Source organism: Nicotiana tabacum, chromosome 15 (genome assembly GCF_000715075.1).
Source record: "Nicotiana tabacum cultivar K326 chromosome 15, ASM71507v2, whole genome shotgun sequence".
In the NCBI taxonomy this organism is placed as follows: Eukaryota; Viridiplantae; Streptophyta; class Magnoliopsida; order Solanales; family Solanaceae; genus Nicotiana; species Nicotiana tabacum.
This window is the reverse complement of record NC_134094.1, coordinates 134575403-134591516: the sequence shown is the minus strand read 5'-3', so window position 1 is coordinate 134591516 and position 16114 is coordinate 134575403. Positions and strand designations below refer to the sequence as shown.

General features: G+C 37.7%; 1 protein-coding gene and 1 non-coding gene across 2 annotated transcripts; both read right to left on the bottom strand.

The window, feature by feature from the left end:
• Positions 1 to 11908: 11908 nt before the first annotated feature.
• Positions 11909 to 11981, bottom strand: TRNAR-ACG (transfer RNA arginine (anticodon ACG)). The gene has a single exon. It is a non-coding gene; the product is annotated as a tRNA-Arg (tRNA).
• A 704-nt stretch (positions 11982 to 12685) lies between these two features.
• Positions 12686 to 16001, bottom strand: LOC107807677 (mitochondrial fission 1 protein A). The gene is given in 6 exon segments (XM_016632109.2): positions 12686 to 12970; positions 13061 to 13124; positions 13395 to 13448; positions 13450 to 13517; positions 13711 to 13849; positions 15781 to 16001. Coding segments are annotated over 6 exon segments (504 nt in total). The 5' UTR covers positions 15874 to 16001; the 3' UTR covers positions 12686 to 12884.
• Between the last annotated feature and the right edge of the window lie 113 nt (positions 16002 to 16114).

Here is a 16114-nt window from a genome sequence, read left to right as displayed (position 1 = left end):
GATTGCTCGAACTCGCAGTAATATAGCCCGTAGGCTCTATGGTCGAGTGAGTGCTTGCTCAAACTCGAAGTGATGTGGCCCGTAGGCTTTACGGTTGAGTAAGAGTTTTGCTCGAACTCGAAGTGATGTAGCCCGTAGGCTTAATAGTCGAGTGAGTGATTGCTCGAACTCGAAGTAATGTAGCCCGTAGGCTTAATAGTCGAGTGAGTGATTGCTCGAACTCGAAGTAATGTAGCCTGTAGACTTTATGGTCGAGTGAGTGCTTGCTCGAACTCGAAGTGATGTGGCCCGTAGGCTTTACGGTTGAGTGAGAGTTTTGCTCGAACTCGAAGTGATGTATCCCGTAGGCTTAATAGTCGAGTAAGTGATTGCTCGAACTCGAAGTAATGTAGCCCTTAGGCTTAATAGTTGAGTGAGTGATTGCTCGAACTCGAAGTAATATAGCCCGTAGGCTTTATGGTCGAGTGAGTGCTTGCTTGAACTCGAAGTAAGAGTAGCCCTTAGGCTTAATGGTCGAGTGAGTGATTGCTCAAACTCGAAGTAATGTAGCCCGTAGGCTTTATGGTCCAGTGAGTGTTTGCTCGAACTCGAAATAAGAGTAGCCCTTAGGCCTAATGGTCGAGTGAGTGATTGCTCGAACTCGAAGTAATAGTAGCCCTTAGGCTTAATAGTCGAGTGAGTGTTTGCTCGAATTCGAAGTGATGTAACCCGTAGGCTTAATAGTCGAGTGAGTGTTTGCTCGAACTCGAAGTGATGTAGCCCATAGGCTTAATAGTCGAGTGAGTGATTGCTCGAACTCGAAATAATATAGCCCGTAGGCTTTATGGTCGAGTGAGTATTTGCTTGAACTCGAAGTAAGAGTAGCCCTTAGGATTAATAGTCGAGTGAGTAATTGCTCGAACTCGAAGTAATAGTAGCCCTTAGGCTTAATAGTTGAGTGAGTGTTTGCTCGAACCCGAAGTGATGTAGCCCATAGGCTTAATAGTCGAGTGAGTGATTGCTCGAACTCGAAGTGATGTGTGGCCCTTAGGCTTATATGGGGTTTGATCTCGTCAATTTTTCGGTTGGCAGTCCCCAATTTATGGATAATAGATCACGAAATAGAGGATGGATTCTGAGATATAAGATATCGGTAAAGAAGAAAATTCTCTTTATATCATTACACGTGTTTATGTTCTGTACCAGGGATCAAGCAAACTACATGAGCATGGTTCGTTTTGACCATTTGGCTCTTACAATTTTTTCTATCGAAACCCTGTTGTCATGAAGTAACTTTCTTGTATCGAACTTGATAATCGAATTTGCTATATTCGAGGGTAACCCCCCCCCCCCCAGTATTCGAGATTGGTTGTAAAGAGGCCTCAAATACTGTTGAATTGTTCTAAGTTAGCACGATCAATGGTTGCCTCATTAAAAACCTTGCCGAAAAACCCATTTGGGACAAAATCGGTCTAAGGAAAAAAAGTGCAACGCGTGCTTTCAGGCCTAAGGCTTCGAGTTGAATAATCCATCCTTGTTTCTGATCGAACACCCGCAAGGGTTAATTTCGAAATATAAATGAACATATGAGGGTCGTACCTTAACAGTAGTATCGTTTTAGGTGCGACACATTCCAATTTCTTGCTAGTTATTTGCCGTTTATTACACCGAGCTTGTATGATCTTTTCCCAATGATTTCGTGAACCTGATACGGTCCTTCCCAGTTCGGACCCAGTTTTTCTTTATTTGAATTTAGGGTGTTGAGGGTGACTTTCCTTAGCACTAAGTCCCCGATTTTAAAATATCGAAGATTGGTTCTTCGATTATAATACCTTTCGATCCGCTGTTTTTGGGCGGCTAATCGGACGAGAGCTGCTTCTCATTTTTCGTCCAATAATTCTAGGCTCGTGTTCATCATCTCGTTATTCAACTCATTTGTTGCATATCGAAACCTGATGCTAGGTTCTCCGACCTCAACCGGGATAAAAGCTTCGGCGCCATAAACCAACGAGAATGGTGTCGCCCCGGTACTCGATTTTGATGTTGTGCGGTATGCCCATAGGACTTCGGGTAGTATTTCTATCCATTTTCCTTTAGCGGCGGTTAATCTTTTCTTAAGATTTTGGATGATGGTTTTGTTGGTCAATTCGGCTTGTCCGTTTCCGCTGGGATGATAAGGTGTTGATAGGATCCTTTTGATTTTGTGGTCTTCGAGAAATTTTGTTACTTTGCTTCCGATGAATTGCTTTTCATTGTCACATACAATCTCGGATGGCATCCCAAACCGACATATGATGAGGTCCCAAATGAAGTCTATCACCTCTTTTTTCTCTGACTTTCTCGAAAGCGTGTGCTTCATCCCATTTAGAGAAATAATCAGTCATAAACAAAATAAATTGAGCCTTACCTGGGGCCGATGGGAGGGGGTTGATGATGCACATTCCCCATTTCATGAAAGGCCAATGAGCTAGGACCGAGTGGAGAAGTTCCCCGGGTCGATGAATCATGGGCGCATGTCTTTGACATTTGTCGTATTTTCGAGCGAACTCCTTTGCATCTTTATCCATATCGATCCAATAATATCCTGCCCTGATTATTTTGTGGATCAATGAATCGGCACCGGAATGATTCCCACAAGTTCCCTCATGAATCTCACGTAAAATGTAGTTGGTATCTCTCGGTCCCAAACATATTGCCAGCGGACCATCGAACGTCCTTCTAAATAGCGTTCCATCATCGGCTAAGGTGAACCGTGCAGCTTTTGTGTGTAGAGTTCTTGATTCCTTTGGATTCGATGGAAGTTTCCCATTCTTGAAGTACTCTATATATTTGTTTCTCCAATCCCAGGTTAGACTTGTGGAGTTTATCTCGGCATGACCTTCTTCTATTATCGATTTCATGAGTTGCATGACAGTCCCCGAGTTGAGTTCGTCATCCTCGACCGAAGAACCTAAGTTTGCAATAGCGTCGACCTTTCTGTTCTGTTCTCGAAGCACATGTTGTAAAGTCCATTCCTTAAATCAGTGTTGAGTCACTTGTAATTTATCCAAGTATCTCTGCATTCGATCTTCTCAGACTTCAAAAGTCCCGTTAACTTGATTTACCACGAGGAGGGAATCACATTTAACCTCTATGACCTCGGCTCCCAAACTTCTAGGTAATTTGAGACCTGCAATCACGGCCTCATACTTGGCCTCATTGTTAGTCAATTTAGTAGTTTTAATAAATTGTCTAACTACATTACCTGCGGGCGATTTTAGTACGATACCCAGTCCGGACCCCTTTGCGTTCGAGGCACCGTCCGTAAAGAGGGTCTAGACTCCTGAAGAGGTACCTGATTTTATCAGTAATTCCCTTTCAATCTCGGGTACGAAGGCCGGCGTAAAGTCAGTCACGAAGTACGCTAAGATTTGAGATTTGATAGCGGTTCGAGGTCAATACTCAATGTCGTACCCGCCGATCTCTATGGCCCATTTGGCCAATCGACCTAAAAGCTCAGATTTGTGTAAAATATTCCGTAGAGGATAAGTTGTTACAACATGTATAGAATGACACTGGAAATATGGTTTTAGTTTCCTAGAGGCACTTATTAAAGAAAGCGCTAATTTTTCTAAGTGCGGATATCTAGTTTCGGCCTTGCCTAGAGTTCGACTGACATAATAAATAGGGAATTGCGTACCTTGTTTTTCTTGAATTAGGACTCCACTTACCGCTATCTCCGAGACAACTAGATACAGGTAAAGCTGTTCGTCTGCCTTCGGGGTATGAAGCAATGGAGGGCTCGAAAGATACCATTTTAGCTCTTCCAAAGCATGCTGACATTCCAGAGTCCATGCAAAATTGCTTTTCTTTTTAAGCAGGGAGAAAAATCGGTGGCTCCTATTCGAGGATCTCAAAATGAATTGTCCCAGGGCGGCTATCCGTTCCGTTAACCTTTGTACGACCTTCACATTATCTACCACTTTGATGTCCTCGATTGCTTTGATTTTATCGGGGTTAATTTCGATTCCTCGATTGGACACCATGAAACCGAGAAACTTGCCTGAGACAACCCCGAAAGCACATTTTTCGAGATTGAACTTTATATTGTATTCTCTTAGTATGTCGAAAGTTTCCTGTAAATGTTTTAAATGGTCCTCTGCTCGCAGGGATTTGACTAACATATCATCAATATAAACCTCCATTGATTTTCCTATATTCTTTTCGAATATTCTGTTTAGTAGGTGTTGATAAGTTGCACCAGTATTTTTTAGACCGAATGGCATTACATTATAATAGTAAGTTCCGTACTTAGTGATAAATGAGGTCTTTTCCTGATCCTCCGGGTTCATCTGATTTGGTTGTACCCGGAATAGGCATTGAAAAAGCTAAGAGTCTCGTGGCCGGCCGTGGCATCGATCATACGATCGATATTAGGCAAAGGAAAAGAATCCTTAAGGCATGCTTTATTCAGTTTTTTATAATCTATACACATTCTAAGTTTGTTTCCCTTTTTAGGGACTACCACCACATTTGCTAGCCACTCGGGGTATTTTACTTCCCGAATAGACCCTATTTTAAGAAGTTTGGTTACCTCGTCTTTGATGAAAGTATGTTTGACCTCGAACTGGGGCCTTCTTTTTTGTTTTACCTGGTGGAACTTTGGGTCCAAGCTTAGCTTATGAGTGGTGATTCCCGGTGGGATCCCTGTCATGTCAAGATGGGACCAAGCAAAACAATCTATGTTAGCTATAAGAAATTGAATAAGTTTTTTCCTGAGCTCGGGATCTAACCCCGTGCCCAGGTATACCTTTCGTTCGGGTAAATATTAGATTAGTATGACTTGCTCCAGTTCTTCGACCGTTGATTGGGTAGCGTCGGAATCATCGGGGGCCATGAAGGGTCGAGGGACCCTACGTTCATCATCTTCGTCAGTCTTCTGATTCTCTAATTGGGTCGAAGCTGACGTTTGTGATTGCTATTTGGTATTTTGTTCCTCCTTTGAATCCGATCCTTTTGCTGATGATAATGATGATATTGGAATCATTTCATCAATGACAAACATTTCTTTTGCGGTTGGTTGTTCCCCGTAAACCGTTTTGATTCCCTCCGATGTTGGGAACTTCAAAACCTGGTGGAGGGTCGAGGGTACAACCCTCATATTGTGGATCCACGGTCTTCTGAACAGGGCGTTGTATCTCATATCACCTTCGATCACGTGGAACTTAGTTTCTTGGATGGTCCCAGCCACGTTAACTGGCAGGATTATTTCGCCCTTAGTAGTTTCACATACCATATTAAAACCGTTTAGTACCAAGGTTGCGGGTACGACATGGTCCTGTAGACCGAGTTGCTCTACGGCCCTCGATCGAATGATGTTGGCTGAACTACCTGGATCAATTAAAACACATTTAACTTGAGTTTTATTCATAAGTACAGATATTACCATTGCATCGTTATGTGGTTGCATGATTCCTTCCGCGTCTTTGTTATTGAAGGGCAGGGTTTCTTCTGGTGTGTAATCCTGAGTCTGGGATCGCTTGTGGCTCTTCTGGTTAGTTTTCCCTATTGAAATTCCTATTTTTGAAATGGTTTTTGGCTCTGTTACTTAAAAACTCTCGAAGGTGCCCTTTATTGAACAACCGGGCTACCTCCTCTCTCAGTTGTGTGCAATTTTCCGTTCTGTGACCATGAGTGCCATGATATTCGCACATTTGATTGGGATTCCTCTGGGCAGGATCAGTCTGCATAGGTCGAGGCCATTTAGTATCTTTGATGCGTCCGATAGCCGACATGGGGGCGGATGCATCAATGCTGAAGTTATATTCTGACAACCGTGGTGCTTCCTTAGGTCCGGTATGCTTGTCGAACCCGTTTCTTTCCCTCAGCCCCCGAGACCCTTGGCCTCGATTATTCTCCTTTTGCCTCGTACGAGGTTGCGTGAAGGTTTTCTACCCTTACTATCTCCGTTATACGGCCGATATCGATCCTTGTTTGACCTTGGTTCTCGGTCGATATTCCTTTTAATGATGGACCTAGACCCCAACTGGTCGTCTTCAACTCTGATCTTCAATTGATACCGATTGTGTACATCAGCCCAAGTAATAGCCGGGTACTCGATCAAATTCTGTTTCAACTATCATGAGGCCATCGAGCTCCGCTCGTTCAGTCCTTGAGTGAAAGCTTGTATAGCCCAATCGTCAGTGACCGGTGGTAGATCCATTAGTTCCGTTTGGAAACGATACACGAACTCTCTTAGCATCTCGTTGTCCTTCTGCCTTACCTTGAAAATGTCCGACTTCCTAGTCTCGACCTTTATGGCTCCGGCGTGTACTTTTACGAAAAATTCTGCAAGCATAGCAAAAGAATCGATAGAGTTAGACGGTAAATTATGATGTCATATCATTGCTCCCTTCGACAGGGTTTCACCAAACTTTTTCAATAATACAGATTCGATCTCATCGCCCTCTAGATCATTTCTTTTAATGGCACATGTGTAAGAGGTGACATGTTCATTGGGGTCGGTCGTTCCGTTATATTTAGGAATTTCGGGCATGCGAAACTTCTTTGGGATTGGTTTGGGAGCCGCGCTCGGGGGGAAAGTCTTCTGTACAAATTTTTTGGAATCTAAGCCCTTCAATATCGGCGGTGCCCCTGGGATCTGATCAACCCTGGAGTTATATGTTTCCATTTTTGTCGTTTGCTTCGATCCTCCTTTCTCCTGACTCTATTCATTTTGTTAGTTCTTTGAACATCTTAATAATTTCGGGATTAGTCCCCGATTCTTGCTCATTTGACCTTACTATAGCTGGTCCCGTTTTGTAGGTGACTTCTTGGGGTGGACTAGGCTCGAGTCTGGTCGGTGCCTGGGTTGGGCTCTGTAACTGGGCTATTGCTACTTGTTGAGCTTGAAACATCTCAAAAATCATACGCAAGCTGATTATGTTATCCTTAGCGTTTTGGGTATTTCGACCTGCTGACCGAGTTCCACCATGAATGCTATTTTCAGGGTCAGAACGTTGGTTTGCCTCGATGGCCGCATGCGAATTAATGTCTATTGGCTCTTCGACCCGAGCTCCAATGGGATCGACGAATGCCCTTCCACCCCCGGGGGTTAAGTTGTTGTTCTCATCTTGAAGGCCAACTTCGTTGTCGATAGGTAGGGCCATTAATTGAGGATTCGTCATCTTCAATCTGAAATCAAAGATACTTCCAAGAGCAAGTGTAAAATGGTGTGTTTTGCAGAGATTCGTGCCAAATAGCCACTGTTATCCTTAGCCCCATGGTGGGTGCCAAACTGTTTATCCGAAAAACGGATAGAGTTGAATTTATACGCAGTTCTAAGAATACATGGTATAACTTGGAATAAATCGGAAAATAAGTAGAAATATATTGATTATTGACTCTTTAAAGAATGAAATACAAACCAAATTGAATAAAAAATTATTTTATGAACAAGCAAGATGAATCAATGCATAAAGCTCACGAGAGGATAATCTCTCTTGTATTTCTCTGTTAATATCAATAGTATATGAATATGAGAGTGTATTAATGCCTTGATGTTCCATGTCTTACAGAAATAATAGTCATCCCTCTTATAGTGGAGGGATTCTACTTTGTATATAATTAAAAATACATAGTGGGGAACCTATGATAGAATAATTTTCCCTAATTTCCGCCAAGATTCTCTCGCCTTAGTGTGACTGTAACGACTCTTGTCCCTTGGCTCGATCTTGATCGGACTTGATATTGGTTGGTTTCCAGATTTAGAGCCCGATATTAACTCGGGACCCGGTATTGACTTGGGCTCGGTATTGATCGGTCTCTGGCTCTCAAGCTCGATAACGCTGCTTCGCATCATAGTTCGATTTGGATTCGAGCTCAGTAATGACTTCGAGTTCGGTATTTGATCGGTCCCAGAAATTTGAGCTCGGTAACCTGGCTTCGGATGTCATACCTGATATTATGAAGATGACCTTCGGTCCATTATATTCTAATTTTTACTAATCATACGAAGGTCTAAACCGGTTTTGACCGTATACACTTTGCCTTAGTATGGAGGTGGAGGATAGGCTTAGCGAATTGCCGGAGGAAATTCTTGTATCAATTCTTTCTAAGTTGACAGTGGAAGAAGAAGTGGCCACAAGTTTTCTTTCAAGTCGATGGTGGTACCTCTGGATGCATGTCTCATGTCTCAACTTTAATGGTCCAAAGATTCCGAAGGAAGAGCGGTATCATAAGGACGTCTGCATAGAAAAAGTGATGGGATATATCAATTGGGTTAATCGTGTTTTGGATTTGCATAAGGGTCCTATTTTAGAAGAATTCAACATTTCTTTTCCTTTCCTTCATAGGGCTAGTAGTGCTGCTAATTTTGAAATTTATAAGTGGCTCAAATTTGCATCATCAAGGAAGATCCAAAGCCTTAAATTAGACTTCTCAGTCCCTTCCCCTTGACCACTTAATACAACATTGGCTGAATATTCCTTTCCCACTGAACTTTTAACCTCTTCACTCTTTCTCTCCAGGACTCTCAAAAAGCTGACTCTAAAGCATGTTAGTGTGGATTGTCAGGCAGTTGAAAGTTTAATCTCGAGCTGCCCAGAGTAGGGATAAGGTCTGTGTACACACTACCTTTCCTATATCCCACTAGTGGGATTATACTGGGTTGTTGTTGTTGTTGGAGATGCTCTCACTTGAAGTTGAAGGTACTTTTTCATCAAGGGTAAGCAATTTCCTCCCTCCACAGAGAACAACTTACGTACTTATTTTATCAGTCTGAAAACTGAGATGAGTTTAAATGGAGAAATATGGTCAGCGAGAATTTATATACTTTTTTGGGACTGAAGCGTTGTTTCTCTGCTTGTTGAAGAGGCGTTGTTTCTCAACATTCAACAATCTCAAACAGGTTGTTGTGTTGAGACTCCATGACGTGGATCGTGGTTCTCTACTTAGAATTACTCCGCTTCTAGAAGCAACTCCATACCTGCAAAAATTTACAATCGAGGTATAAGTTTATTCTTTAACCTTAGCTTCTACAAAAATGAAATCTTAATTTATTCTATGTTGACCCTATCTATCATACAAAATTAGCATCTTTCCTTTCTCTGAATGCCCTGCATATATACCTACTTTTCCCATTTGTTTTCTCGCTAAGAACATCATATATGAATTGTATCTAATGAACTTTATGTTGTTCAATATTAAGTTGTGATAAGAATGATAAGTTTGTTCTAGTAATAACCTGCTTTTGAAAGTCACCACTCTTAGGATAAGTGAATGAACGGGGACTTACAGCCTTATATTTTTAATAACAATTAGGCAATTACAATTTATGCTGGAATTTCTTGAAAGTTATTCAGAAAGTCAAAGAAGTTTAACTTTGGAACTTATCAAAAAGTTTTAAAACCTTACGAACTTAAAATGAAGATTTATTGCTACACAATTTGTTTACATAGAAAGTTTTTTGGATCTAAAAAAGTATTCATAGGCAGTTCTTTCGCTGATCACGTTAGCTCCTAAGACAATTATCCGTTTCATAAAATTGTACCTCCTGAGATTCAATTGTCTTAATTTTGAATGATATTATGCACTTGATTTCGAAGGAACAAGTTATGTTTGAAAATGCAATTATAATTCTCTCTTATATTTCTAAGTATGCAAGTGGTAATCATAGATAAAGATTGCTATGTATCTTTTGATGAGATGCGAACAATATAGTGAGAGAGAGATAGAACCGCTTTACTCTTCAGCAAGATTTGCAATTGGCTTATAAACGTAAGATATAGAAGTAGTCACCTCAAACCATCTAAATATACCAACTTCATGTATATGATTCAACAAACATTTTGGGAGAACTGTATATTCGAATTGATGTGCGGAGGGTGTCAGATCTGAGTTCGTTCTTATGATGTTAAGTTGACTGGACTCTCAATAAAGTTAAATCTTAATAAAAGAGTTCAGTTTATTTAATAGAATTTACACACACATTTATATGCAAAAAGTTAGTATTTCAATTTTTTTCGTAACTTATTTTTATAGTGTAACATTCTTAATAAAACTTTAACTTCACATGGTAATAGTATTATTTATATTGGTAAGAGTTAATTCAAGGTAATACGACGTGAATCATGTGTTTGTATTATATTAACTTGGATCTTTTTGTAAAAAAATTCTATTTACTAATATAAAAATTCAAGTAGTTTAATGTTAAGTTCTAAAATATTAGTATTGTTAAAAAGTAGGTAATATTTCTCTTTGTTTATATATATTTTTTCTTTTACAAAATTCAATGTTGTCTAAGCAAAAATAAAATCACTAAATTCATTATTAAAATTTTTTGAGGTCTCATAATGAATAAAACCCCGGATGAAGAAAAAAATAGCACCGGGCCTAGAGCAAATGCTTTACTAGTCTTTCACCTTATCTTTCTAGAATTGTATGAGGTTAAGACAGAAATTGTATAGTCCTTGCCAAAGGATTGTATTAGGAATTCTTTCAAGAATTTAGGAGCTGAGTATGATAATCTTCCTAATTAATGTTGATATAAAGATGTTGGGTAGTCTCTCCGTTCACTTTTACTTGTTCACTATGTATTTTGCACACCCCTTAAGAAACACTAAATGAAGTGCATAATTTGCCATGATATCAATATTAATTGATGCATATTTAATGAATTTGAGAAAATAATTTGAAATGAGTAATTAATACCGTGAGTATAACACGAAAAAAGAAATTGTTTCTCTTGATATACTAAAATTAACAAGTAAAAGTAAAAATCTATTTTTAGAATACTGAACAAGTAAAAATGAACGGAGGGAATGTAAATCTAAGGCTTCTTTGTGGTATCAGGTCACCTAAATTGGGAGACTAAATCATTAGGAGAGAAAGATGTCTCAAAGACCAATGCTAATTAAGTTTTCCATGGATATATAGCAGCAGATGTCTTATTTGTTTATTATGCTCCCTCTAATTTAATTTATGTGACTCGCTTTCTTTTTTAGTATATTTTGAAAAGAATAATATATTTTTATAGTTAGAAACTTAATTTTACAATGAAATGATCTATAGTCATATAAATCTATTAGATCTCAAGTTTTAAAAGTCATTCTTTTCTTAAACTACGTATCAAGTCAGATTATAAGTAGTATTTATATAAATAATACATATAAAAATTACTCAACATATATACACATAATCCCATGCTCCCAAGCACAAGGAACATTTTATAAGATCACAATAAGGTACATTAATTGTTTATCAGTAACAGATTGTTTTAATACAAAATGTGATATCACATTTCACATATTATCTCTCTTTCAAGATTTAACTTCCTCGTTTCCTTCTTCCACAACTTGTTGTTCATTTTATAAAATTTATGTATTTAAAAACTACATAAAAGTACTATAAGTCTCAATAATTAATACTTTAAAATATTTAAAAATTATTTGCAAAAATTATAGGTAAAGAAATCGTTGTTTGATTCCCTAAATAGTAATAATTTTTTTTTTTGAGACTATATTCTAGTTATTTTGTAGACGCATAGATGAGATTGACCAATTTCAATTTTTTCCTAGAATTTCTAATCACTGTATTTTTTTTTCATAATCACCTTTGTATTATTATTGATCATGCTCATAACTTCCTCTTTTTTATGCTAAACACCCTTTAATAAATCATCATAGTATAGTTGAAAGATTATACTAGGTCAAACGAATGTGTATTATTTCATGGTTCTTAAATCACTTTATTATTCCTTATTTTACTACAGTAGATGGCTATTATATGTATCGAAACAATTTCTTCTTTCTACGGAAAATTGAAAAATTGTCACAAATTTAAAAAGTAAATAAAACGCGACTCTGCTGGGGATCGAACCCAGTATCGAAACAATTTCTTCTTTCTACGGAAAATTGAAAAGTTGTCACAAATTTAAAAAGTAAATAAAACACGACTCTGCTGGGGATCGAACCCAGAATCTCTGGTTCCGTAGACCAGCGCCTTATCCATTGGGCCACAGAGTCAGGTTGTTACATTTTTAATAATATATATTTTTATTAGTTAGTATTCTTCCACCCTTCTTCTTCTTTTAAGGTGAGGAATTAAAAGACATACTATAAGTATTTTCATATCAGTTTTTAATATTTATTAGAATACGGGTTGATGGTATGTTACAATTACGGAGGATTAAGATTGAAAGCAAGATTCGGGATTTTAAAGTTGCGGGTGCTCATCTCCAATAATCTAGAATTGTTAGGGGTCATTTGGTTGGGAAACAAGTTATTCTGAGATTAATTATCCTAAGATTAGTTATCCCATTCTCCCATTGGGATAAAAAAATACTACAATCTCGGAATAGCTAATCCTGGGATATATTATACCACAATTTTATCCCAACCAAACATGGAATAAATTCAAATCAAATTTAATCTCGGGATTAATTATCCCTTATCTCTCGTACCAAACGAGCCCTTACTAATCACAAAGGTTGCTTGGTCAATTTATTAGTATGTTAATACTTGTTTCCTATGTAAGAATACAATGCTTGGGTTAAACACAATGAGTGGTTGAGCATCCAGTGACGTGAAATATTATATATTGTAATAAATGACAAATTCTTTTCCCCAATCTGGTGTAGAATGATTTACTAGATTAATAAGTTTATCAATATAAGATGATAGACAAATATAAGATGATAGACAACCAAAACGAGTCTGAATATCTATGCTTTTTTATGACAAATTTATAAACTACATATAAATTAGAAAAATGAAATCCCTTCTTGCTTCAGTTGTACATGTTATTGTTTCTATCATTCAAAGAAAAGTTTCAAAATTTTACGCACACAAATTGGAATTCATGTGCTTCAAATAAGGACCAAATGGAAAGGGGCGAGTTCATTATGCACAATAGTGTTTTATGGCAAGTCAATTCTTGCGGGCTAAAGCAGCAGCAATTCCACCGACCAAAACTCCAACAGCAGTAGCAGCAATGCCAATGCCAATAACTCCATCTGTTTCAGACACAGTAAAAGGCATAGTAATATTCATCAACTGAAACGATACACGATAACAAGTGACAATTTTAGAATTCAAATTGTTACCTTTGGTAATTTTTTCTTCAATTGTTTTCTTGAGAGTCAAGGCTTGCCTCCAATCCGGTGCAATCTGTAGATTCACAAAACCACTTAAAACAGATTCGAGAGATGAAAAACTGCCATCCCAAAATAAAATAACTTGTGTAGGTGTGAGACCTCTAGTCGGTTGAAAGAACAGAGCTTCAGAGTTGTATGGATGCAGTTCAAGCATGCAATTTCACTAAATAGATGGGCTGAAGAAAACTTTAATTTTCAGAAATGATGCAAACTTTACAGCCTGGAGATAAAGACCTCAGTATTAATGTCAAGGGTGAAGCAAAGGTAAGAACAAAGATCAAACCTCCAAACAACGATCAACAAGCTGCCTGCTTCTTGGATAGTCCCCACTCCTATAAGTACCCAACAGCCAGAAGATAAAGCTTTTCTCTCATTTGCAGGGGACTGCTACTGCCACCCAAAGAAGCTGCAAATGATAATATATAAGTCAGAGAATATGGTTCTCTCCCTCGCCTAATGCAAAAGCAAAAGGAGAAGGTATAAAAGGAGTAAATGGAAAAAGGAAATGTCAGGGTGAGGGAATGAAAAGTTGCATCAAAAGTCCAGCTAAAAGAAAAGGAAGGAAGGAAGAACGAAATGAATAGCTCTACTATACTAACCTTCAAGCATTGCTATCCCACGCTGTACATCTTCAGGCCTTTTTGAGTGAACAAGAGCCCAAGACAAACGCATAATGCATTCACTTTTAAGTTCATCAGATGAACCTTTTTCCGCCTCAGCAACTTCACGTTCACAACCCTGTAGACACATTACAACTTTGAAATATTCGAATATTGTCTAGATGCCAAGACCATTGCAAGAAAATTCAAACTCAGTTTACAGTTAATGAACAGCACTGCATATGGAACTGCAAATCAGTTAGTAGTTCCACAGGCTATCTCCCGAATCAAGTAACTTTCAGCAAGATCTATAAAGAATATTTCTGCAGTCTTGTTCATGATGTCTCAACCAATTTATCAGCGAGAAAAGCTGCTGGAAAATGTATTGCTTATGGTGCTAAGTGCTAACCAATGTTTTAAAAACCTGGACCATACTGCCTAACTGGTTTGACTGTTGCTCAGCAAAGAAAACAGGCCACTTTGACCTCCATAATCATTCTGGTAGTCAAAACTGCTCTAACTAGCAAAAACCAAAGGAACTGCCAGTTGAACCAGACTGTTGACCCATATGGTTGGGTTTAAACGTGCATAAAAGGAATTAAAGTCTGAAATGTAAAGAGACTCAAGTCACTGCCCACTATCATAATCCGACCATTAAAGTAATGTATCATAATGTGCTTTCTACATAACAGAGCCAGGATAAGTGGCTGAATATTTTGTTAAACCTCAACTTTTAATTGACTATATCAGTGTTAAAAGACCATTAATAAGTATTCGACCTTTAAATGCCATTTATAAGTAGTACTACTTCTATCCAACAACCAAACTTCAATTGGGGGGAAAGAGAAAGGAAGCAAATGATCTCAATCAGTATACTGTCCCCTTCAAAGTTTCTTAGATATAATAAGAACTGCGATAAAATAAAGAGAGTCCTATGTGAAACACTTTTGCTCTGCTTTTGCTCACTTCTGTTTAGTAAAAAAAAAAACCAATTCACCTAAGTTAATGTTGACTTTAAAGATACCCAATGAAAGGGTATCTAAATAAGCTGAATCCTCTCCTTCTCCAAATAAAATAAAATACATGAGAAATGACTTACTGTTATTGGAATGAAGTGAAACGAAGAAAATATATATTTTAAAGTAGAATTGATATATCCGACCACAACTAGGTTAGGATTGAGACATCGTTAATTGATTGAGGTGGCAATGAGGATTTATATCCTTACACCACTTAAATTTTAGTTTCAAAGCTACCACTGTAGAAATTAGAAAATTAAATTAGGATCTTCGAATTGTTCTACACGTGTTAACTCTTGCTCTTGGTATTGGGATCTTTTGTTGTGATTGTTTTCACCATAGATAGAAAACACATCAAGTATTTAAGCAGGTGACTCATAAACTTTACTTCTAAATAAGAACAATCAATCAATTAACTACGCCGTCAAACTAATTGGTATACACTATATAAATCCTCCATATTAATGTTGCTCTATTCAGTCATCTCTAATAAGAACAAATAATCAAAAACCAGCACATAGCAACATAACTTTATTTCTAGATAAGAACAATAACCAAATCAATTGCACTTCCAACCAAACTAGTTAAATTCGACTATATGATTCCTCCGCATAATTCTCTCTACTCAGGCGTTTCTATACAAGAACAAACAGATAAAATTTTATATTTATTATTTCACATCATACAACTATCAGATTAAGGAAAAAACATATTTCACCATTTAATCCTTTTTTAAATAAGTACGTTTAATCCAATTTTCATCCCTAAGCTCGACACATGGCATTGTCTAAGCTTGTCTATTCGGGAAACAATAACAGATAACAACGAATAGTAGAATTTAAACTCAATTACACTCCACAAGTTCCTAAATCATATAAAGTTCTCCAAAGTATATGCTAAGCACAATTTCAGCTCAAGGAAGGATCAAATGCACAGATAATCAATAATTCAACACTAGAAATTAACCGTAATTCGTTAATAAGTGGTCAAATCTGTCAATAAAATCAAATAATTTCAAAAGAAAAAAAAATCGACATGGAATTAGACTTACAGCGACTATATCAGAGTCGCACCACGGAATTTGATCTCCGCCAGTGAAGAAATCGCCGATCGATTCGAAGAATTTTCCGATCTTTGCATCCATTTTTCTGTCTAGTTGTACGTCGTGCTTTTGATTTTGTACGAAAGGGGAGGGGAACGTTAGCTAAATATGGAAGTCTCAGACCAGAAATGCAGCTTCCTCGTTAAGTTTCTTTGCTTGCAAACTAAGAGAGGAAAACGTATGTGAATTTAAAATAATTCATAAATTTTGTTTGGATATAAATTATTTATTAAGAATAAAATAAGAACTTTATAATTAAATTATTTTTAAGTATAAAAAATTG